At 44.7% G+C, this 21,999-nt stretch overlaps 1 protein-coding gene across 2 annotated transcripts in view; it reads left to right on the top strand.

Annotated features, from left to right (window-relative positions):
* Window positions 1–21,999, top strand: part of LOC307202498 (uncharacterized protein) — a 61,512-nt gene that overhangs the window by 7,881 nt on the left and 31,632 nt on the right. The window contains exons 8-27 of one of the 2 annotated variants that reach the window (XM_079952466.1): window positions 1,193–1,401; window positions 2,462–2,553; window positions 3,745–3,851; window positions 4,391–4,755; window positions 5,790–5,893; window positions 6,117–6,235; window positions 7,654–7,830; window positions 8,304–8,512; window positions 9,345–9,436; window positions 10,451–10,551; window positions 12,026–12,196; window positions 13,206–13,268; window positions 14,596–14,810; window positions 15,995–16,098; window positions 17,180–17,298; window positions 17,679–17,846; window positions 18,838–19,043; window positions 20,117–20,211; window positions 20,355–20,461; window positions 21,730–21,909. In XM_079952466.1, the coding sequence (XP_079808592.1) occupies window positions 1,193–1,401; window positions 2,462–2,553; window positions 3,745–3,851; window positions 4,391–4,755; window positions 5,790–5,893; window positions 6,117–6,235; window positions 7,654–7,830; window positions 8,304–8,512; window positions 9,345–9,436; window positions 10,451–10,551; window positions 12,026–12,196; window positions 13,206–13,268; window positions 14,596–14,810; window positions 15,995–16,098; window positions 17,180–17,298; window positions 17,679–17,846; window positions 18,838–19,043; window positions 20,117–20,211; window positions 20,355–20,461; window positions 21,730–21,909 (3,003 nt within the window). The remainder of the gene's footprint in view (window positions 1–1,192; window positions 1,402–2,461; window positions 2,554–3,744; window positions 3,852–4,390; window positions 4,756–5,789; window positions 5,894–6,116; window positions 6,236–7,653; window positions 7,831–8,303; window positions 8,513–9,344; window positions 9,437–10,450; window positions 10,552–12,025; window positions 12,197–13,205; window positions 13,269–14,595; window positions 14,811–15,994; window positions 16,099–17,179; window positions 17,299–17,678; window positions 17,847–18,837; window positions 19,044–20,116; window positions 20,212–20,354; window positions 20,462–21,729; window positions 21,910–21,999) is intronic. The other variant, XM_079952467.1, reaches the window with a different exon arrangement.

The raw sequence follows: 21,999 nt of genomic DNA on the forward strand, positions 1-21,999 counted from the left end.
ATAAGCTGGGTGGTCCCAAGACGTTTTGTTGCCTGAGCTAAGGACTGGAGTGTGCCATCGCCCTGTTTCACAAACAGAAGCTAGTTGGAGTGGCAGGGGAATCTTACTTTAGCAGTGTTAGTGTAATAGCATCCTCCCCCTGGCTTGAGGGCAGTGAGCTAGCTTAGGGGGCATTGAAGAGGCATAGCTCAGTTGACCAGGACACAGAAAAGAAGAGGCTACTCCATGCAGCACATAGTTAAACGATGGAACTCACTCCCACAGGAGGCAAAGATGTCCACCAACTTGGATGCTTTTAAACAAGAACAGGACAAATTCATGGAGGAGGTGGCTATCAATGGCTATTAACCACAATGGCTATGCTCTGACTCCATGGTTGGATGATGATGATGATGATGATGATAATAATAATAATATCTATATTTATATGAACCTGTTTACATGTACCTGTTTAAAGCAAAATAAAAGTTTAATAAATAATAATAATAATAATAATAATAATAATAATAATAATAATAATAATAAAATAAATAATTTATTATTTATACCCTGCCCATCTGGCTGGGTTTCCCCAGCCACTCTGGGTGGCTTCCAACAGAATATTAAAATACAATAGTCTATTAAACATTAAAAGCTTCCCTAAACAGGGCTGCCTTCAGATATCTTCTAAAAGTTTGGTAGTTATTTTTCTCTTTGACATCTGGTGGGAGGGCGTTCCATAGGGTGGGTGCCACTACTGAGAAGGCCCTCTGCCTGGTTCCCTGTAACTTGGCTTCCCACAGCGAGGGAACCACCAGAAGGCCCTCGGCACTGGACCTCAGTGTCCGGGCAGAACGATGGGGGTGGAGACGCTCCTTCAGGTATACTGGACTGAGCCATTTAGGGCTTTAAAGGTCAGCACCAACAGTAAAGTTTCTGAATAGCTGGAAATCACAGGAGAGGAGAGTGCTGCTGTTGCTCTCAGGCTCTGCTTGTAGGTTTCTCATGGGGATCTGGTTGAACCCTGTGAGAACAGGATGCTGGGCCAGATGGACCTCTGGTCTGATCCAGCAAGCTATCCTTCTGTTTTTAAATAACAGCCACGTGATGTGTAGCGATAATTTGGATACGTGTTGCAAAAATAAAGTGCCAGGTTAACCCCACTTATCTCTCCTCCTTGAGACCAACTGTTCCACATTTCTGTTCTATTTAGGTCTCTGGGGACCAAATCTCACTGACAGCCAAAACCTTCTTGCTGAATGCAGCGTGGGAAAAGATCAAGGCAGACCCCCGGGTCCAGAGCGCAGGCTTCCTTGCCTCTTGGTTTCAAGACACAATGCACTCCTACCTGGCAGCGATAAACTCCAATGTCCTAGAGTGCATGACTCAGCTTCCCATCACTTGTGATGGCTTTGCTACTGTGTAAGTGACAATTGTTAGTAAGAAATCAATCTTTGGAACTCCCTTCCTACTGACAGCAGGCAACCCCCTTCCCTGTTTGGGAAAACACATTTATGTTTAGGCAAGCCTGTCCCAATATGTACAATGTTGGTCTGTGTTTTAAACTGGGTTTTAGCTTATTGATTTTCATATATTTTTTGAAGATTTTAAGTCGTTTTTCATTGTTTTTACTGATAATTTCATTGTTTTTTCTCCCTTTTTTGTAAACCACTCTGAGGTTTTTTTTTTTTTTTTTTACAATCAAGAGGACAACATTTAGAGTTAGCAGCTGGTTCCCTCTGGTTCCCTCTCAATGAGATGAGAATTTCAAGACAGCTGTAGTTGCAGGATTCAAGCAGATGTTTGGATCCTGAATACTGCAGTCTGAAAGGTCCTTTGCACAAGAGATATGTATGGTTCAAAATTCACAGGGATGACATGAGTTATACCCAGGGCTGCCCTTGAAGGCTGTTTGGAAATGGCTGCTGCTGCAGAATGCTGATGGGGATGAGGCCTGTAGATTTCTCGGTCCAATTCAAGGCGCTGGCTTTAACTTAAAAAGCCTTAGTACCAGGATACCTGACTGGCCCCCTCTCCCAAAAAGAACATCATTTGAGGCCCTTCTCTTTGCACCCCACAAGAAACACCTGAGGGAGGCAACAGGGAGAGGGCCTTTTTGTTTGTAACCCCCTTCCCAACACTTGTGGAATGCTCTCCCAGCTGAGGCCTGCCTAGCACCATCACTGACAACCTTTTGGTGTAATAGTAAGACTTTCCTCTGTCTGGGCATTTGATTGCATTTGAAAGGTTTTGGAGCCTGGCTGCACGAGTTGTCTCCAGCTAAGCTCTACTGAGAGTAGACTCAATGAAATAAATAAACTGGAGTTGGTTATCATGGCCCTTGTTTTTGGTGGGTCTTCTCTGAGTAGGACTAGCATCGGATACAAGACCTTGTCCCTCAGAGGCTGCCCTGTGTAAGGTATTGAACAGATAAAACCAACAATAAGATGCTTATTTCCCTTCTTGTGTCTCCCATCATTAGTGTCCAGGCTCTGGACAGTGCATATTCTGGGATGGACAGCAGCACAAAGCAACAGGTTGCCAACTGGATTGGGAGATTCCTTACAATACAAAGTAAGTGGGGAATGTGCCCCTTCTGGTGCTCCTTTCACAAGCGGTCAAGAGTCATAACTCCAGAAAAGCTCAATCCAATCTGAGCCAGCAGAACAGCTCAGGGTCACATGACTCGTGGACCTGCAGCCATTGAACAGCCCTGTATTGGACAGGACTCCCTCTCTTATTTAGGGATGAACAAATGTTGGTTTCTCCTGTTTTCTTATTTTTCCAGCTTTATGTTGGAAAAGCTCACCTTATTCCTGCATCTAGTTGATCGTTTTTCTTTTTTAAAGAAAGGTCCACATGGAAATTCATCTGCATTTTGTGCAAATTATTTTCTCCCAATATTTATTGGGTGCAAATTTATACACGTTTTTGCAAGCAGTTATTCTCCCCCTTATATGATGCAGTTGTTTCCACTCATATATTTTTATATTCATTGTTGTGCAAACCTTTCAGTTGGAGGGGTGCAAAATTACAAAGGGTGACTGTGTTTTGGTTTTCTTTTGGTTCAGAAACTGCAGATTAGGAATTAGGGCTTGTGTAGGTGGAATCTTAAAGAGGAGCACCTCACACTCCTGCCAACCTCAGGATTCATTATTATTAATTTCATTTATGAATCACTTATAATGAGGCATCTGAAAGCAATTTACAATAAAAAACATACATAATATAAACAACCACATGAAATACAAATACAATTAACAACAGCAGCAGCAGCAACAACAACAAGATTTATATATGTAAAGTCAGTTTCAACTCCAGTACAGATACTGAGTGGGATAATAGTCCTAGTTGCTTCATTAAAAAATGTTCCATTTGACCCTTTGAAAAATAAAGCTCCTTAAAAAAAATTAAATACATTTTTTCTTCTTCATTTTATTACTATTCATTAAACTACCGCAAGGGAGAAAAACGGCATTATAATACATTGATAAACAGAAAAGAGAGTGAGGGGAAAAATAAATACATAATCTAGGTAAACAAATATCTTTCTAGTCTTTCATTTCGATACAATGCATTCCAGTATTCACAACATAGTTCCATCTCTTTTCATCTCATGCTTCCTCTTTTCTGGATTGCATCAATCAGTTTATCCATTGCTGCCAGCTCCACACATTTCATTAGCTTTCACTAAACAGGTGGCAGATTTTGGTCCTTCCATTTCCTTGCCCACACCACAAAGCTCCTTTTGATGTTGCTTTTCAGGCTGCCCACAGAGCTCACCCAAAGAATGGATTCAGAGCTACTGGAAGAGTTTCCTGAACAACGCCTCATACAATGACCTCCTAAAGACCTGGAGTGGATTTGATGGGGTAAGAAAATCAATTGCACTTGTGGCTCTGGAGAATAACTCACTCCAACCTGAAGGCTTCCTGTCGGGGTGGGGGTGAGGGAAGGCACTCTGCATGTGCTCTGAAGTACTCTGGCCTTTTTTTAAAAAAAGCAGACAGATGTTGCTTCACAAAGAAAAGGCAGATGCTCAGAGGCACTTCATTTTTATGCCCTCCTGACAAGTACATAGGCTCCCTGTGACAGGCTAGATTTTTATTGGGGGGCGTTAGAACCATTGTATATGGGGAGGGGGATAACCTTTAGGGACATAGGAATTGGCGGTGACTCTCCAGGGTTTCAGGTGAGGACATTCCTAGCCCTACCTGGAAATGCTACTGGGGAGTGAATTTGGGACTTTCTGCATGCCAAGCAGATATTCTACCACCAAGCCCTTCCTCATATACTCCATGCATGCTCAGAGGGACATGGAGAAATGGTCAAGACTAGTCCTTAGAAGAGCTATTGTTTTGTCCATTTAGGACTGCCTGCACCAAACTCATGATTTTCACCCGTTTTCTAGTTTGCAGCTTTGGATGTCCTGACGGCCTCCCAGCTTGCCCAACTGACCATTGCTCATGGTGTCCTGGCCAATGCCAGCCTGGCAGAAGCTGTTGTCCATACCCTCCGCAGCCAGAGCATCCGCTTCATGGAAGATTACTTGACTCAGTTATCACTGCTGCCCCTGGAGCCCTCACCTGAACGCGGAGCCAGCTATCTGTTGCTGGAGACCATTCTGAGGAAGGTGAATGAGAGCTTCCCCGACCTCTGCTCACCCTCCTTGAAAGACCTGTTTCAGGTGAAACTGATGCGGTTCCTGCCTGTTGCTGATGCAAAGATCCTGGAGCTTTTCCCGACCAAAATTGGTTGTACAGACTTCCGTGATATGTGAGTAGGCTCAGGTTGAGGGTGCATGGTCTATAGGTTGTACTTGATGGAGGGACGTCCTCTAATGGAAAAACTGTCAGAGGTAGAGATGTCAGTCCTGCCATGTGTTTGTCACAATGCAGCAACTGAAAAAAGATAATGCAATTCTAAGCAGCATCAACAGAAGTCTAGTGTCCAGATCAAGGGACATAATAGGACCAACTTTGGTCAGATCCAGGGGTGTAGGAAGGGTGGCCTGCCCTGGGTGCCATCCCAGAGGGGTGTGTGACAAACTCCCCCTGGGTGGATTGCGCTGCCGTGCCACAAAAGTGATCACGCTGCCGTGCTGATCACCTCGTGGGCGAATCGCCCTGCCCCGCTGCTCCAGGTGCAGGAGCGGCTAGCTCCAGCCACTGGTCAGATCCCACCTGGAATATGAGTCCAGTTCTGGTCACCACAGTTTAAGGAAGCATATTGACAAGCTAGAATGTATGCAGAGGAGGTAGACCGAGAAGATCAATGGTCTGGAAATCAAGCCTTTTGAGGAACCATTGAGGGACCTGGGTATGTTTAGCCTAGATAACAGAAGACTGAGAGGTGATAGGAGACCAACCTTCAAATATCTGAAGGGCTGTTGCATGCAAGATGGAGCAGGCTTGTTTTCTGCTGCTCTAGAAAGTACAGTCTGAACCCATGGATTCAAATGACAAGAAACAAGATTTCAACTAGACATTAGGAGAAACTTTTTGATGATAAGTGATGTTCAACAGTGGAACAGGCTACCTCAGCGGTAGAGCATCTGCTTGGCATGCAGAAGGTCCAAGGTTCAGTTGAGGCATCTCTGGATAGGGGTGAGAGAGACTCCTTTCTGAAACCCTGGAGAGCTGCTGCCAGTCAGTGTAAACAATGTTGAGCTAGATGGACCAATGGTCTTATTCAGTATAAGGCAGCTTCCTATGATAGGCCAGAGAAGTATAATTATGTGTGCAAAGAAAACTGGATTTTCCTGTCATGGAGAATGTACAAAAATGCATTCTGCTCTGCTTGCTTTGCAGCTACAAAGGGATCGATTCTGTCTATCATGAACTAGACAACAGCACCCAAAAGGCTGTCTGCACAAAGCGTCTGGATTTTCTGAAAAGACAACTTACAAAAGAAGGTGATAGATGGCTATTTTGTGGTTTTTCTCCCTTGCTGGAAATAGTGTTAAACTATTAAGATTTTAAGGCCAGGGCCGGGGAGCTTTTTCAGCTGAAGGACCACATTATCTTGGGGGTAATCTTCTGGGATCCACCTGCTGGTGGTGAATGTGCCAGAGTCATAAGGGGGTGTGGCCAGGGGCAAAAGTGGGCGGAACGATTGCATCTCCATATTCCCTGCAGGAGCTGCTTGCACCATCATGACATCAAGCAGCAGAGACTGGCTGCAGGAAAACTTCGGACTCTCCAGCAGCTTTGCAGACTACAATGATTTTCTTCACCTGAACCCCTCTTTTAATGGTGTAAGTAGTGTTGTTCCCCAGCGGGTTGCGCTGTGGGTTTAACCACAGAGCCTAGGGCTTGCCGATCAGAAGGTCAGCGGTTCGAATCCCCACGACGGGGTGAGCTCCCATTGCTCGGTCCCAGCTCCTGCCAACCTAGAAGTTCGAAAGCACCTCAAAGTGCAAGTAGATAAAAAGGTACCGCTCCAGTGGGAAGGCAAAAGGTGTTTCTGTGCACTGCTCTGGTTCGCCAGAAGCAGCTTAGTCATGCTGGCCACATGACCTGGAAGCTGTACGCCGCCAATAAAGCGAGATGAGCGCCACAACCCCAGAGTCGGTCATGACTGGACCTAATGGTCAGGGGTCCCTTTACCTTTACCTTTAGTGTTGTTCCCCACCACCACCAACCCCCAGCCTCATTTGAAGTGGGGCAGGAAGGTGGGGGGCAGGGAGTGTCCAGATCCAGGCCCTTTTCTCTCTCCCCACCCCAGAGCAGGAGCATTGTTATTATCTGCCAGGGCACCAGAGCAATTGATCTGGCAAGTGAATGAGGTGATAATGAGGTGTTCAAGTCCCCTTCCCCTGCTTGTGGCAGATGAGCATTGAGGAAGTCAGGGAGTGAGGGCAATAATCATGCGAAGACCAGGTTCTTCTTCCCCTTTGACAGGGGTTCTTCCTTCATGCTAACAGTTTTGAGGGTGGTGATTCTTTGTGAGACTGCTGAACTTCAGGTGGCTGAAGATCTTTCAGTGCTCACTGTGAGGTGTTTATTTATTTATTAAATTTGTATCCTACCCTTCCTCCCAATGGCCGCCCTATCATGTTAAGCCAATGGGGTATAGTAGCCAGCATGGTGTAGTGATTAGAGCATCCAACTAGGACGTGGGAGACCACTTGGACCAGTCACTCTTTTTCTGTGTAACCTACCTCACAGGGTTATTGTGAGGATAAAATGGGGAAAGGGAGAACCATGTATCCCACCTTTAGCTTCCAGGAGGAAAAGGTGGGGCGTACTTGAAATAAATAAATAAAACAGTAGATTTTAGGATAATAAAGAAAACATGTGGAACATTTTCAAAGCCTCTAAAAACATGTAAATTAGAACATTGAAAATGTTTAGAAGCAATTGTATACCACCACAGTTATTGATGTTGTGCCTGCTGTGGCCTGTTATCTCTCAGCCGTCAAGCACCTGTGCAAACAGGAATGTTCTTTAAATTTCTCCTGGAAATCAATCATGTGGGAGCCACCACCAAGGAGGCCCTGCCACGGCCAACTGGGCAATGCTTTACCAGCTGACCCTTGGTGATCAGAAGCATGTGTTAGATGGACCTACAGCCTGAACCACAAGGGGCTTCTTACACCTGCCCACCACACTCATACAGGGAATGAAGCTCTGGTGATGATGTTATCCCTCCCCGCTGCCCCTTGTCTTTCAGTTTGAAGTGCTGGATTTGCTGACAACAACCCAGATGGGAACACTGCTTGTTATCTCTGGCACCTTAACAGACAGCGCCAGGGTCAGTGCTGAGACGGAGGCAACAAATGTGATGGCAACCCTTCAGAGCCGAAGCATATCTGAGCTCCAAAGCCTTCTTCTCAGCATCCAGGCACAGGTGAGCCACTTTGAATGTTGGAAGACAGGAATGGTGAATCTCCAGATGGTGTTGGATGCCAGCTTTGAACTGGGAGATTCATGGCGGAGGAGGAGGAGGAGGAGGAGGAGGAGGAGGAGGCTAGCCTTGACTACTAGTCACAAGGGCTACGCTCTGTCTCCAGGGGCAGAGGCAGTAATGCTTCTGAATACCAGCTGTTAGAAACCAAAATTGGGGAGAGTGTGCTTGTAGCTGGTCCTGCTTTCAGGTTTCCCCTTGGGGGAAGTGTGAGCAGGATGCTGGATTAGATGGGCCATTGATCTCACCCAGTATCTCACCCAGAACCTCTTAGGTTCTTAGATCCATTGTTCTGTTTGAATGCAGAGCTTTCTAAGACCCCTGCCGTTCACGCCATGGATAAAGCAGATTTTCAAATCTGAAATAAAAGAAACAAACCTCCATACATTTGATGGTTGTATGTTCTTTGTCTCCAGGGGAGCATCACAGAGATAACCAATGTGCGGGTTTGTGAGATCATGTTACGGGGGATTTTCCAACTCCTGAAGCCGCACTTTGCCTCCATGCCAATGCCTGATTTACTGTCCTGGTTCAATGGGCTCCTGATAATTTATTTCCCATCCATCACAGTGGAGGAGCTGGGGGCCCTTCCTACTCTCCCCAACTGCACGCAGATACAACCCATGTAAGTAAAAGTTTGATTAGTGGGGTTTCATGCTGGGTGTATATAATAACACCCAGGCTGAAGGAGGTGCATTGGCTGCTGTTTTGCTATGGAGACAGTTTTAAGGCTCTAAATAGCCCAAGATCAGATGAGATGGAGAAGGCAATATGGAGCAAGCTTGTTTTCTGCTGCTGATGCTCCAGAGGGTAGGACCTGAACCAATGCATTCAAATGACAAGAAAGGAGCTTTCAGCTAAACATTAGGGATAACTTTCTGGTGGTGAGAGCTGTTTGCCAATGGAATGGACTCCCTAGGAAGGTGGTGGACTCTCCTTTACTGGAGGTTTGTAAACAGAGATTGGGTTGCCAAAACTAGATGACCCTTGAGGTCCCTTCCAACTCAACAGTTTTATAATACTATTAGCTGAGAGATGGCCTTCCTCTGTAGAGACTGCCCCTGTCATTGTGATCTTCTAGGGAGGGGACCTGAGGATTGTACACATTGGACAGAGGCAGATCTGGCCACAGTATGGAGGAGGGTCTTCTTAGTAGTGGCCTCAACCTATGGAATAAATGTCTTCATTCAGATTAGCGGGGTGGGGAATCTGTGGACAGTTTTTGCCAGGAGTTAAAAGCACATTGAATCACCCAAGGGATTATTCTTGTGCCTCCTGGTGCTGATTTTTCAGTCTTTGGCTTGGGTGTGCAAATCAGAGCGTGTAAACTATGGGTAGCCAATCTATAGAGGGCCACAATTCCTCAGGAGTAATCTGTCGGGGGCTGCATTGGTGGGCAGAACTAGAGACCAAAGTGTTCTGGATTAATGGTGTCCCTGCATTTGGATGCCTTGCAGTGTGAAAGGGCTGGATTCTGCCTTTGACCAGATGTCATTGGAGACCAAGACTGGTGTGGCCCAGTGGATCCTCCAGGCCCTTCGAAAAACAGGTGAGCCTTTTGTTTCCTGGCTTCCTAACTCATGCACAGATGGAGGAATCAGTCAGTTTTGGATCCCTTCACTTCTTTCTTCTGAAATCTTAACATCAGCCCTCCACTCACAGGTTGTTTCTTTACTTATTAAACTGCTGTCCCATCTCTCCTCCCAAAGGAACCCTGGGCAGAAATATGATGGGATCATTTGTGTGGATTAGTGTGCAAACAGAATGGAGTCACCATCACCATCATTTTTATTTCTGTTATTAATAAATTAATTTGTTAGCCATCTAACACAGGACTGTCTCCACAATCATGTTTAAAGATATAAAAACTGCTTAATATAAAACTGTCAGTATTCAAAGAAATAAAATCAATACACAAAACATAAATTGCAAGCTTCCGTCAGGGGTGGAGCAACCCAGAACAGAACTTGAGAACTTGTCTACACTTTCGCTTGTCCCGTGGCGGAGTGGTTTTCTGCTTGTCCTGTGCTTTCTAGGCTCAGGTCAGAGTAGTTTTGCCATTGCCCGCTGCTTCCCCTGAGAAAACCCTCTTGTTTGCTCTAAACCAGAGCGAATGTCAATCTAATTCAGCACTAAACTGTGGGTTTTCCAGGGAGAAAGTGGTGGGGCGAATGGAAGTGTGGATGACTCCTAAGATATAGTAATGGGATCAAATTCCAGGGAGAAGTTGGAAGTCTTCACCAGGCTGTGAAAAGAAGGTCATTGTTGGTTCCAGGTGGGCCTTGTTCAGGGCAGCATTTGACAGGCAGTGGTGGAGCATTTATGGAATGGCCTTAGGAATGAACGAATGCAAAAGTGAAGTTGACTAGAAATTAAATTATCCTTTCATCCCTGGCAAAATCCACTGGTTCTTACTTTACATTGCTGCATAAACAAGAGTGCAGCGACAACCCATCTTTTGGAACTTTGGTTAAATATTTGCAAGCATTTGCTTTGTTCATCTGGTGCTCCTAAATACTTGCAGAATTGCAGAAACATTTATTATTATTATTATTTATTTCAGACTGCCAGATAACCGGAAACTGGCTCTCCCTCAACTTCCAGAGATTCAAGTCCTTCATTAGCATCACAGATTTGATGTCTCTTGACCCAAGCTTCAATGGGGTAAGATCAGCTGTGATGCTCTTGCTATTAAGATCAACCAGGGTCTGGTCCATATTTTACCACAGCAGCAGAGGAGCAGTTCATCCTTTGGTCTTAAGCCCTTAGCTCCGTGGTAGAGCACCTGCTTTGCATGCGGAAGGCCCCAGTTTCAATCCATAATGGCATCTCCAGGTAGGGATGGGAGAGACTCTTGCCTGAAACCCTGGAAAGCCGCTGCTAGTCAGTGTAGGTGGTAATGAGATAGATGGGCCAGTGGCCTGACTTCCAGCCTTCACAATATGGGGATGATAACACTGGCCTACCTCACAGGGCTGTTGTATGAAATGCAATGAAATAAAGTGGGTAAAGAACTTGGATCATATAAAAGCATCATATAAATGTTAACTGCTATAGGTTATTATTATATTTATATTCCAACTTTCCTCCAAGACATGTAAGGTGTTGCAGAAGGGATAATCACATTTCAGCCGTTGCAAAACCCCGAGCAGTAGACTGGTCTTAAGCCAATGAGTCAGGAACCACTAGTGAGTTGCGACCTGATCCAAGGCAGATTGCAACGGGAGCACCACCACCATGCAAAGATATGGGGAAAGATTAAGAAATGGGTCCCCAAATGCATGTTTGGGTTCAGTGTGGGTGTTAGGACTGAAACACTTGAAGATTACTAGGCTAGAGCACCCAGTGAGCTCCAGGACTGAGCAAGGATTTGAACTCAGATCTTCTCAGGCTAAGGTAACATGATGCCAACTACTCCCCAGGATGAAAAGCGGATGGACTACTTGAGAGACCACTGTAACAGTTAAAAATCATTAGCAGGGATACAATAACACTTGTAAATAACATGAACTTTGGAAATTATGGATACTTAATAGATAGATTAGGGACGCAGGTGGCGCTGTGGGTTAAAGCCTCAGCGCCTAGGACTTGCCGATCGAAAGGTCGGCGGTTCGAATCCCTGCGGCGGGGTGCGCTCCCGCTGCTCGGTCCCAGCGCCTGCCAACCTAGCAGTTCGAAAGCACCTCCGGGTGCAAGTAGATAAATAGGGACCGCTTACCAGCGGGAAGGTAAACGGCGTTTCCGTGTGCGGCTCTGGCTCTGGCTCTGGCCAGAGCAGCGATGTCACGCTGGCCACGTGACCCGGAAGTGTCTCCGGACAGCGCTGGCCCCTGGCCTCTTAAGTGAGATGGGCGCACAACCCCAGAGTCTGTCAAGACTGGCCCGTACGGGCAGGGGTACCTTTACCTTTTAATAGATAGATTACAGTAAAAAAAACCTGTAGAAATGAAAGTTTGAAATGAAGCCCATGGAGGGATGTCCGAAGGTTTGGGGAACCTTATTACTTTACTATTTTAATTAATGGTGATGTCTGTTTTGTATCATATATGAAAAACCAAATAAATAAAGTTATTTTAAAAAATAAAAGTGGGTGGGTGGATGAAGCTATTCATTTCTGTGTGCCTTCTCTCTGTTTCAGACAGCTAACATGGGGCAACTCTCAGCAGTACAACTTGCTCAGCTGACTGTGAATCCAGAGATGCTCTGCTGTGTCGATAAAGTGAAGATGGTCTTCACAAGGCTGGCTCAGCTGCCTGGCCTTGATCACCAGGCTGCTTTCTGGGATGCATTCAACATTGCCTACAAAAAGGTACAGAGCTCAGGGACCCGCCTTCCACCGCTGAGCAGGGCACCAGAAATGACTTTCTGGAATGACAGAAGGTGTGGAGAAAGCAGATGTAGAGAAGCTTTCTTCCCTCTCTCACAGCACTGGAACTTCGGGCCATTCAGGACAGACTAAAGAAAGCCCTTCTTCACACAGCCCATTGTTAAAATGTGGCACTCATTCCCCCAGGAAGCACTGGTGGCCACAACTTTGAATGGCATTAAAAGAGGATTTGGCAAATGCATGGAGGAACCAGAAGGCTGTTTTACCTCTGCTGTTGGAGGCAGCATGCATCTAAGTAACAATTGCTTGGAATGGCCGGTGGGGAGAGGGATCTCACACTCAAGTCCTGTTTGCAGACTTCCCAGAAGAGGCATCTGGTTGGCCACTGTGAGAACAGGGTGCTGCACCAGATGGGCCATTGACAACTGTTTGAGCCATATGGCACATAACATTAACCCCCAGAATACACAAATTTCCATTCAGAAAGAGTCAAGCAGTCTGAACTAGGCTGGGGTTCTTCTCATGATAAGGGTAGGGGGCCTTTAACATATTTGCCTCTTGCTGTGGTCCTTTGGTGTCAACCGGCTTCAGATGCAGCCTTCAAGTATGAGTTACAGAATCATAGAATTGTAGAGTTGGAAGGGATCCCAAAGGTCATCCAGTCCAACCCCTTGCAATGCAGGAATGGCAGCTGAAGCATCCATGACAGTTGTTTGAATTAGCATGTCCTTGACTTGATGGATTTTTTGGGAGGGAAGCCATAAGCAATGACTCTTTGAACCAGTTTGAAACCAATGGCATCTTGCTGTGTAAACCTGCCCTTGCCATATGACTGCTTCAGAGGATGGGCTCTATGGGGGTAGATGGATGGATGGATGGACGGACAGGGAAATAAGCCATTTCTTAGATTTTAATAATATGTGCCAAAGCTATGTGAATGTCCCTGTCCGTTCACGCCCTCTCCAGTAAGTATAATAATAATTTTTATTAGGCTACCCGAAGATACCCAGAGTCTCAGAAACCGAGACTCAGAGTCAGACGGTCTTTGTCTCAGGTAAGGTCTTTTGCATCATGGAGCAAACCCCATCTTAGGCAAGCAGATGGGATGGAATGGCATTTTAATTAATAGCTTCTAGAGCAACTGTTTTTTTGGGTGTGTGTTGTTGTTGTTTTGCAAGGTCTTCTAGCAAATAGAACCTTATTGACCTGGTGGTTGGTGTCTTGGTGGCCAAGGGAGTAGTGGTCTGGTTTGATATACTTAACAGGCACCATGAGCTACACCAGGATAGGCCAACGTGATGCCCTCCAGATTTTGCTGGGTCACAGCTTCTACCAGCCCAAGCTATCACAGGGAACGGTGAGGAATCCTGGGAGTTCCTGGGCACATCTGAGGGGCACCGTGTTGGCTACCCCTGTGCAAAAGTTGTGCATGCTTTGGTGAGTGCCACACTGTAGAGCAGTGGTTCTCAATCTGTGGGTCCCCAGATGTTGTTGGACTATAACTCCCATCATCCCTGAGCTCTGGCCTTGCTAGCTAGGGGTGGTGGGGGTTGTAGTTCAACAACATCTGGGGACCCACAGGTTGAGAAAGACCACTGTGGAGGAATTTGAAACACCTCATGCAAATTGGTTTGGCTGTAATGGCTTCCTCCAAAGGTCCCCTGGGAATGATCAATGAGCCATTGACCAGTTCCAGCAGGTTCATCTTATGCTCTTACTAGGGGCCGCACCCCTAGCTTTCACCTTTAACCCCAGGTCTCTGCCTTCTCCCCCTCCTCTGGTGCAACTCTCTTGCACATAAACTATCCCACCATCGTCTGCTATTGCTTTCCCTCTGTGTCCCTCCCTACTTATTTTAAACTTCTGCTGTTGTTTTAAACTGCCTCTTGTTGGTATTCCCTCTCTTCTCCTTCCTCTGCTATGGCCAGTGTTGTTGTGCATCCTGCCTTCACTTTTGCTTCCCTACCCCAGCTAGAATTCATGCAAATTGTGACGTGGCACTGCAAATCCTCTAATTTGAGCTGCATGATGACAACCTTACATCTCTCTTTATATAGGGAGATCTCTAGGAAGGATGAGGAAAAAATCCTGAGTGCTACTGGAATTCAGTGTAGACAAAACTGAGCCAGTGGTCTGGCTTGATAAAAGGCAGCTTCACAGGTTCACTTAAGGGAAGGGGTGGAGCATGATTTTAAAAAGTACCCACCTTGCATGCGAAAGGTCTTCAGTAGGTGCCGAAAAGACAACAGGGAGGTGCCTGTCTGGTATTCAAGGAAGGACCCCGAAATTTAAAGCAGTAACAAGACCTTCCCTGATCTCCGACCCTCTTCTCTCGAAATCTTCCTGCCAAAGTTTGTAATCATCTTTCATTCCCATTTTAGCCCAGTTCTACCAGCGTGCTCAATATCTCAATGGATGTGAAAATGGCCATGCTCACCTTGACGATGGAGCGCTTGAGCGTGGCGTTCTCAACCTTCACCAATGCTGATTTTCGGGTCTGGTTTGAGGATAGACTGGTGGTCGTCCTGTCCAGTGTGAATGCAGAGTTTCTTGGGAAAATCCCCAAAAGTATATCCTGCGAGGCATACAAGTCTGTGTGAGTGTTGACCTGTTCTTTATTTTGGGGGAATGTCCCCTCTGAACATATTTATTTATCCATGTTTTGTACTGCTTACTGTGCTATAAGAAAACACCTCTGAGGGATTTACATAAAATCTGGACAGAGACAGCCTAACCTCTGTCATCTATGCTCTGGTAATCTCTAGGTTAGATTACTGCAATGTGTTAAATGTAGGTCTGCCTCTGGAGAATTCAGCAGCGAGCTTGTTACTGGGGCAAGACAGTTTGAGCATATAACATGAATCCTGGTCCGACTGTACTGGCTGCCAAGTGCTTTTTTGGCCCAATTCAAAGTGCTAGTTTTCATCTATAAAGCCTTAAACAACTCAGGACTGCAGTACCTCAAGGACTGGTTTGCCCCATATGAACCAACCTGGACCCTGTGAGTCAACATCTGAAGCCCTTCTTCATGTGCCTCTTCCACCAGAGGTCTGGAGGGTGGCAACACGAGAACCGGCCTTTTCTGCAGTGGCTGCTTGCTTCTGGAATGTTCTTTCCAGGGAGGCTTGCCTGGCACCTCAGTTACATATCTTGAGGCAGAAACATTCCTCTTTTCCCAGGCCTTTGTCTAATTAAACAATCTATGCCCTTTTAAAATGTGTGTGTGGAGGGGTATTGTATTTGTTTGTTATTATGATATGTATTTATGTGTTTTTATATTGTAAACTTCCCTGAGATCTTTGGATGAAGGGCAGAATAGAAATTTAAACAACAACAACACAGCAGCAGTCAATGTGATTTCCTAAAAAACCAGATTAAAACTTAGAGTTGTGTCCCACGTTAGGCCTACTCAGAGTATACTCACTGAAATTAATGCACGTTACTAAATTAGCAGCTAGGGTGGGGAACTTGGCTGCAAAGTCTATCCCTGTAGAAGGGTTCCCAGCATAGCTGTCAATGTTTTCCCTTTTTTAAAGGGAAGTTCCCTTATTCCGAATAGGATTCCTCGCAAGAAAAGGGAAAAGTTGACAGCTATGGTTCCCAGTCACATTTGGTCCCACCAGGATTGGGGCGATGGAGATCTAGCTTGTCCCTGGACTAGCCAATGGAGAACTCCCAACATGCTCATCACTCTTCCCAGAATGAACTGGGGCAATGAAACTGGTTTAAAAGTGTATAGTGTATATATATTCTAACGGTGCCTTTTCCTTCTTATCCCAGGATTACTGGGATCAACAGAGGCTTCTCTGAAATTCCACAGGAAAGGAAGAAGGATTGTGTCAACTACATTGTTTCTTTCCTAACCCAGAAGTCTCAGACCACTGGTAAAGAACTGGGTTTTAGGGCAGATCTGTTAGGAGGAAAATAGGAGGAGTGAACAAGCAGTGGTTCTCAAACTTTTTTTATCTGGGCCACCCTTTCCAAATAAAAATTCGCTCGTGCCACACCAGAAATTGTTATTGATAAGAACTACATTGGGAAACAAAAAGAAACGACTCCTAGCAGTGCTTGATTTATAACAATTACCTTATAACATGATCATAGGACATCCAGAAAGTATAAAACAATGCAGCTACATAAGATGAATCATTCCCAAAGTATAATTTTAAATGAGTCTCTTACATGTGTACACGAAGTATGTCTACAAACTCAATAAGAGGTGTGAGCTTCCTTTTGCCAGGTAATTTGTATTAGATCTAATCTGAGATAAACAAACTCTCTAGTCTCATCTCCTCATCAATACAAAGAAGCCTTTTTCTCTTCTGTTCTTTCGTATTTGTCACAGTTGAAAATCCCCGTTCACAACATGGGGAACTGTAGAATAGCCAATGTTTGCACAGTGATTCTGGATGACAGCTAAGATTGTCCTCAGTATCACTTGCTGCTCTTGCTCTCATTTTGAAAGGATATCTATCCATATTCTGCAAATAAAAACACTGTTTTTTTGATGCTGTACTACACTACACTACACTACACTACACTACACTACACTACACTACACTACACTACACTACCTGAGGTTAAGAACAATTTCAGGTTAAGAATGAACCTCTGGAATGAACTAGTTACGTAACCAGAGGTATCACTGTATTTGGAATGCACAGGCCTTAGCTTTTCATTTATTCATTTCTATACTGCAAATGCATGTGTAAATATATTTATGCAGCATATAAAATCTAAAGTTAAAAATGAGAATTCAATTAAAGTCAAATACATAAAATGTTCAGGATAACTTGCCAGAATTTAGTCCTGGAACCTATTTTTGATGCCAGTTATGTGGGCCTTTCAAATCCTGGAGAGGGGAATTACTGCTCTCTCTCCATCAGCAAAATGTCTCGGGCCAGCCCTGACATTCTCCCACTGGGCAGATAAGTCATGACTTTTGCTTCCGTCTCTTCCTTCCAGGTCCTGCCTGCTTTGGCCAAACCACACCCAGAAATTGGCTACTCACCTACTTTGGGCAATTCTATACGGAAGTACCATACGTTCAGCTGGTTTCACACTATCGCCAAACATTTGATGCTGTAAGTTAGTGCTTGCAAACCAGTGGGCATGTTTGAAATTTTGAGAAAGTGATGTGGGCGCTAGTCACAAAATGGCTGCCAAGTGGCATTGTCTGATGGGTGCAACATCTAAAATCTGAAAATGCTCTCCCCCTTTTGGTGGAGGTGGGGGAAAGCACCTTTGTGAACCGGAGCTGTGCTAGCATTCACAGAAAGAAGCGCTTTGAACCTCTCTACTTTTGGGAACAGATAGGAGGGAGAATGTCCAGTCCTGGCATTCAACAACATGGGAGCATGTTCAAGGGGTGTATTCACTGTGCGAGATGCTGAGCCAGTGCAAGCAGGAAGTGAGCAGAAAGAGCAAACAGTCCCTTCTGACATTCTGACATTCTTATTTCCAGTACGCAGTATTGGATCTTTTAACTCCGATCCAGATTGGAGACATGATTGTACATTCAAACACCCTGACCAGCATGGATTTGGCATTGCGCCTCGTCAACTTCTTCCAAGAAAGCAGTGTTGACTTTGTCCAGATGATTCTGAAGCAATTCACCAGGGCTGCAATTCAGGTATTTCCCTTGAAACTCTTGTAGAATATTTGGAAGGGGTCCAAGGGTCATTGAGTTCAACTCCCTGCAACGCAGGAATCACAGCTGAAGTTACTGTGATTAATGTTAAATCTCTGTCCCACCATTCCTTCCAATGAATCCCAAGGCAGTAAACAGCAATGCTGTGGAGGGATTTGCAAGCGGGTGAGTGAGGTGTAGAGGGAGGGGGGGGTCAGGGGTGGCGGCCAGGCAAACAGGTAGCCAGGGTTGGCAAGGGGAATGAGCAGGAGCGATAGCCCCTAGTACTATAAAATTGCCAAGTGATGCTGTTGCCTTGGGTTCTGACTGTTAACTCACTAACTCTAGCAAAACAACCAACTCTTAAAAACACATGGGAACATAGTTATACAGTTAAGTTTAAATTAGGCATCCTGTCTACAATTAGGGACATTGGAAAAATATATACAGTGATACCTTGGTTCTCAAATGCCTTGGTACTCAAACAACTTGGAACCCAAACACTGCAAACTCGGAAGTAAGTGTTCCAGTTTGCGAACTTTTTTTGGAAGCTGAACATGCTCCGTTTTGAGTGCGACACTTTTGTTTTGAGTGTTGCGCTGAGGTCTTTTTTTGTTATTTATTTTGCGTTTTTGTGGCTCTTTTTTTGTGTGACTGTGTGGAACCCATTTCAGCTACTGATTGATTGATTGTGTGTGTGACTGCAGTACATTGTTCATTTCTTTCATTTTATAGATCAGTGGTCTCGTTAGATAGTAAAATTCATGTTAAAATTGCTGATTTAGGCACTGTTTTTAAAAGTCTGGAACGGGTTATTCCGTTTTGCATTACTTTCTATGGGAAAGCGTGTCTTGGTTTTGGAATGCTTTTGGTTTTGGAACGGACTTCTGGAATGGTTTAAGTCTGAGAACTAAGGTACCACTGTATAGAGGATTCTGTGCTTTTCATTTAGAAACTGATTCCTTGGAGGTGTCTTTGTTTAATCCTTCTGCAGCATAAGATCACGGTCCTCCCAAACACTGAAGTTGCGCAGTTGCTCTTGACAAATTATCTGACCCTTGCATCTTCTCAAATGGAAACCTACACAGCAGCAGACTGGAACGCCACTTTTCAGGGGGAACTGCGCTTCCTCTGCTCTGTGGTCAATGCAACAACCCTTGCTTACTTCGCCCCCCAAAACTACAACTCCTTTACCGCCATGTAAGTCTTGACATGAGTTCACTGGGTGCTAGAGGATGAGGGAGGGATTTTGTTTGGTCCATTTCTCGCTGTGGGCTGAGCCATTTCCAATGCTCATAGAATCTCATAGAAGAATCTTATAGAATATCATAGAACTCTAGAGCTGGAATCCTGCCCACAGCCGTCACAGGTTATCATTTATTATTCCTATGATCCCTGTTTATAAAGCCCAATAAAAAGTTATTGAAATAAAAATTAATTTAAAAAGGAAGGAAAGGAAGGTATTGCTGATGTGCCAGTGTGGATAGCTGTTTAAACCATGGTTTAATGTGATGAGCACAAAGTGGAATATAGCTTGGCAAGCGATAGGTTTGTGGACTCAGGCCTCCTCTTCCCCACGTGGCTAAGAGGAGGTGTTTGGAAATTTTTATTTGCAGTTTTGTTTAGTACAGCTTGTTTCATCCAAACTGACTAACTGGTTAATAGCGATGGTTTATTTGAAGCAAGTTAACTTGAAGCCATGGTTGAAGTTCCCCTTGACTCCAGCGGGAACTTTCCCCCTAATTCAAAGAGCAGATACAACCTGCAGATCAGAAGCATAGCAGGAATTTTGTCACATTAGATAGTTCCTATCTCCTAGACGTGTGTGCAGATTGGAACATGACTCCCAGTGAAAAAGAGGCACTTCTCTGGATTTTGCAATGTGGGAAAAATTGTGCAGAAGTGTGCATGGAAAAGCATGTGTTTTATGTGAATGATAGGTACAAAATGTACATTTTACTGGTGAATGCTTTCAAAAGCATTGAAATGTGTGTATATTATGAAAATGGCATGCATAAAACGCATACAAAATGCATTTTAAATGAAATGGGAAGAAATGGCTTATAAGGGGGCAGAACAGGATGACATCACACAGAAGGGGGATGGAATGAGATGGAACAGCTGGTCATACTCTTGAGGCATATACCATGTGCAACCGGATAAGTGTGCCCCAGAATCTCTTGCAACATTCCACAGGATGGCAAGCTCTTAGCAATTGTATATATGTGTGCCTGTGTGTCGTTTCATCATCTTTGCTCTTTGTGTCATGACAGTGTTGCTGGGCTTAGTGGAGCACATTCCCAAATGGCAGAACCCTTCAGGAGAGCTGTCGTACTGTGGATCATCCAGAACCTCAAAGACCTAAAAGGTAACATGACCAAAGAAGCCATGGGGAACATGTAGAACAATCCCAGAGCCCCAGCTACTTAAAATGTCCCCTGACAAATATCACCGGCTTCTAGTATAATGAAAGGCTCAAATATTTCCTGTGTCCTCTTATTACCCATTCAGAAAAGCCCAGTGAACCATTTGCTGAGTGGATCAAGTTTGCCTGGGGCTCGTTCTTCAAAGACGCCACCTTGGGAGAAGTGGAATCCATCAAGGAAGACTTCGATCCTGTAGGTTTGCTTTCTTGATGACCAGCAAATTTTGAAAAATGAAGTTGTTGCCAAGAAGGCAAGACTCAGGGGCATGTGGGTTGTGGGTGCAGAGCAGAAACCTGAGCATTCAGACAGCGACCCCGGGGGCAAGGTTTCATGGAAGGGGCAGCCCCCTACTTGTAACAAAGCAATAAAATGGCTGTTCTTTGCAAGGAAGGGGGGAGAATGTGCTGGTGCATAAAAATTAATACTATGCTGCATAGTATTAATGATGAAGATGACAAATCTTCTTTTCTTGTATATGCTCCTTATTGTATATTCTGCTTATCTGAGAGGTTTACAAAATATAAAACAAATTTGTACCCCAAATTGTGTCCCAGTAGCCTGAACTGTTCCTCCACCAAAAGATATTACAAAACTAATTAAATAAATATAAATTAACCCCTTCCCTTTTTGACCAGTATTTTAGGATTCAGATTATATTTCCCTAAAGCAAAATAAATTTTACAAACAGGATTAAAAACCTTAAGTTTATATTTGATCTATTTCCCCCCCTTCACAGCGTTCATTGTTTTTATAGCCTATAATTAAAACAAAAAAACCCCTCCGTCAATTAGTCCCACATTTAGTTTTTCTTAATTCATCTAACCCTTTTTCAATTGATCCTATTTTCCCTTGAAAAGACTGAACCATTTCATATGTCAAGTTATCTGTATGGAAAGCTGATTGTTTGCCCATCTCGCTCAGTATTGTCTACTCTGCTTGGCAGCAGCTCTCTAGGGTCTCAGATTGATGTCTTTCCCATCATTTCCTACTGAGTTTTTGTTTTGTTTTTTAATGGGGGGGGTGCTGAGGATTGAACCTGGGACCTTCTGCATTCAAAGACCTAAAGTGCACCCACTAATCATTACGTTTACCCAAAAATGGGCTGTCCCTTATTGGTAAGGTAAAGGTAAAGGGACCCCTGACCATTAGGTCCAGTCGTGACTGACTCTGGGGTTGCGGCGCTCATCTCGCTTTATTGGCCAAGGGAGCTGGCGTACAGCTTCTGGGTCATGTGGCCAGCATGACTAAGCCACTTCTGGTGAACCAGAGCAGTGCACGGAAATGCCATTTACCTTCCCGCTGGAGTGGTACCTATTTATCTACTTGCTCTTTGACGTGCTTTCAAACTGCTAGGTTGGCAGGAGTCCCTCATTGGTATAGCAACATAAATTGTATGTTATCCCTATCTATTTTTGTAATTAAGTGAAAATCTATGATTGAGTAGTGTCTATGTTTTCTAGTTTGCCGTCTTGAACACCCTGAGCACTGAACAGCTGGTAGACGTCATCACAACCTCGGACGCTCTGGTCAATGTGACAACCCTGAGACAGGTTCTGTTGAGCCTAGAGACTGGCCGCTCTGAAATCCCACTTGCAAAGATGGATGTGTTCTTGACAAGGCTCAATTTCATCCTTGAACAGGTAAGTTCCAAAGAAACCATCAACTTCCAGCCCCTCCAGTGCGAAGCAAACATCCAGGAAGCTTCAGTGGAAACAAGAAGAGTTTTGATC

The sequence above is a fragment of the Podarcis cretensis genome, assembly GCF_951804945.1.
Source record: "Podarcis cretensis genome assembly, chromosome: 14".
In the NCBI taxonomy this organism is placed as follows: domain Eukaryota; kingdom Metazoa; phylum Chordata; class Lepidosauria; order Squamata; family Lacertidae; genus Podarcis; species Podarcis cretensis.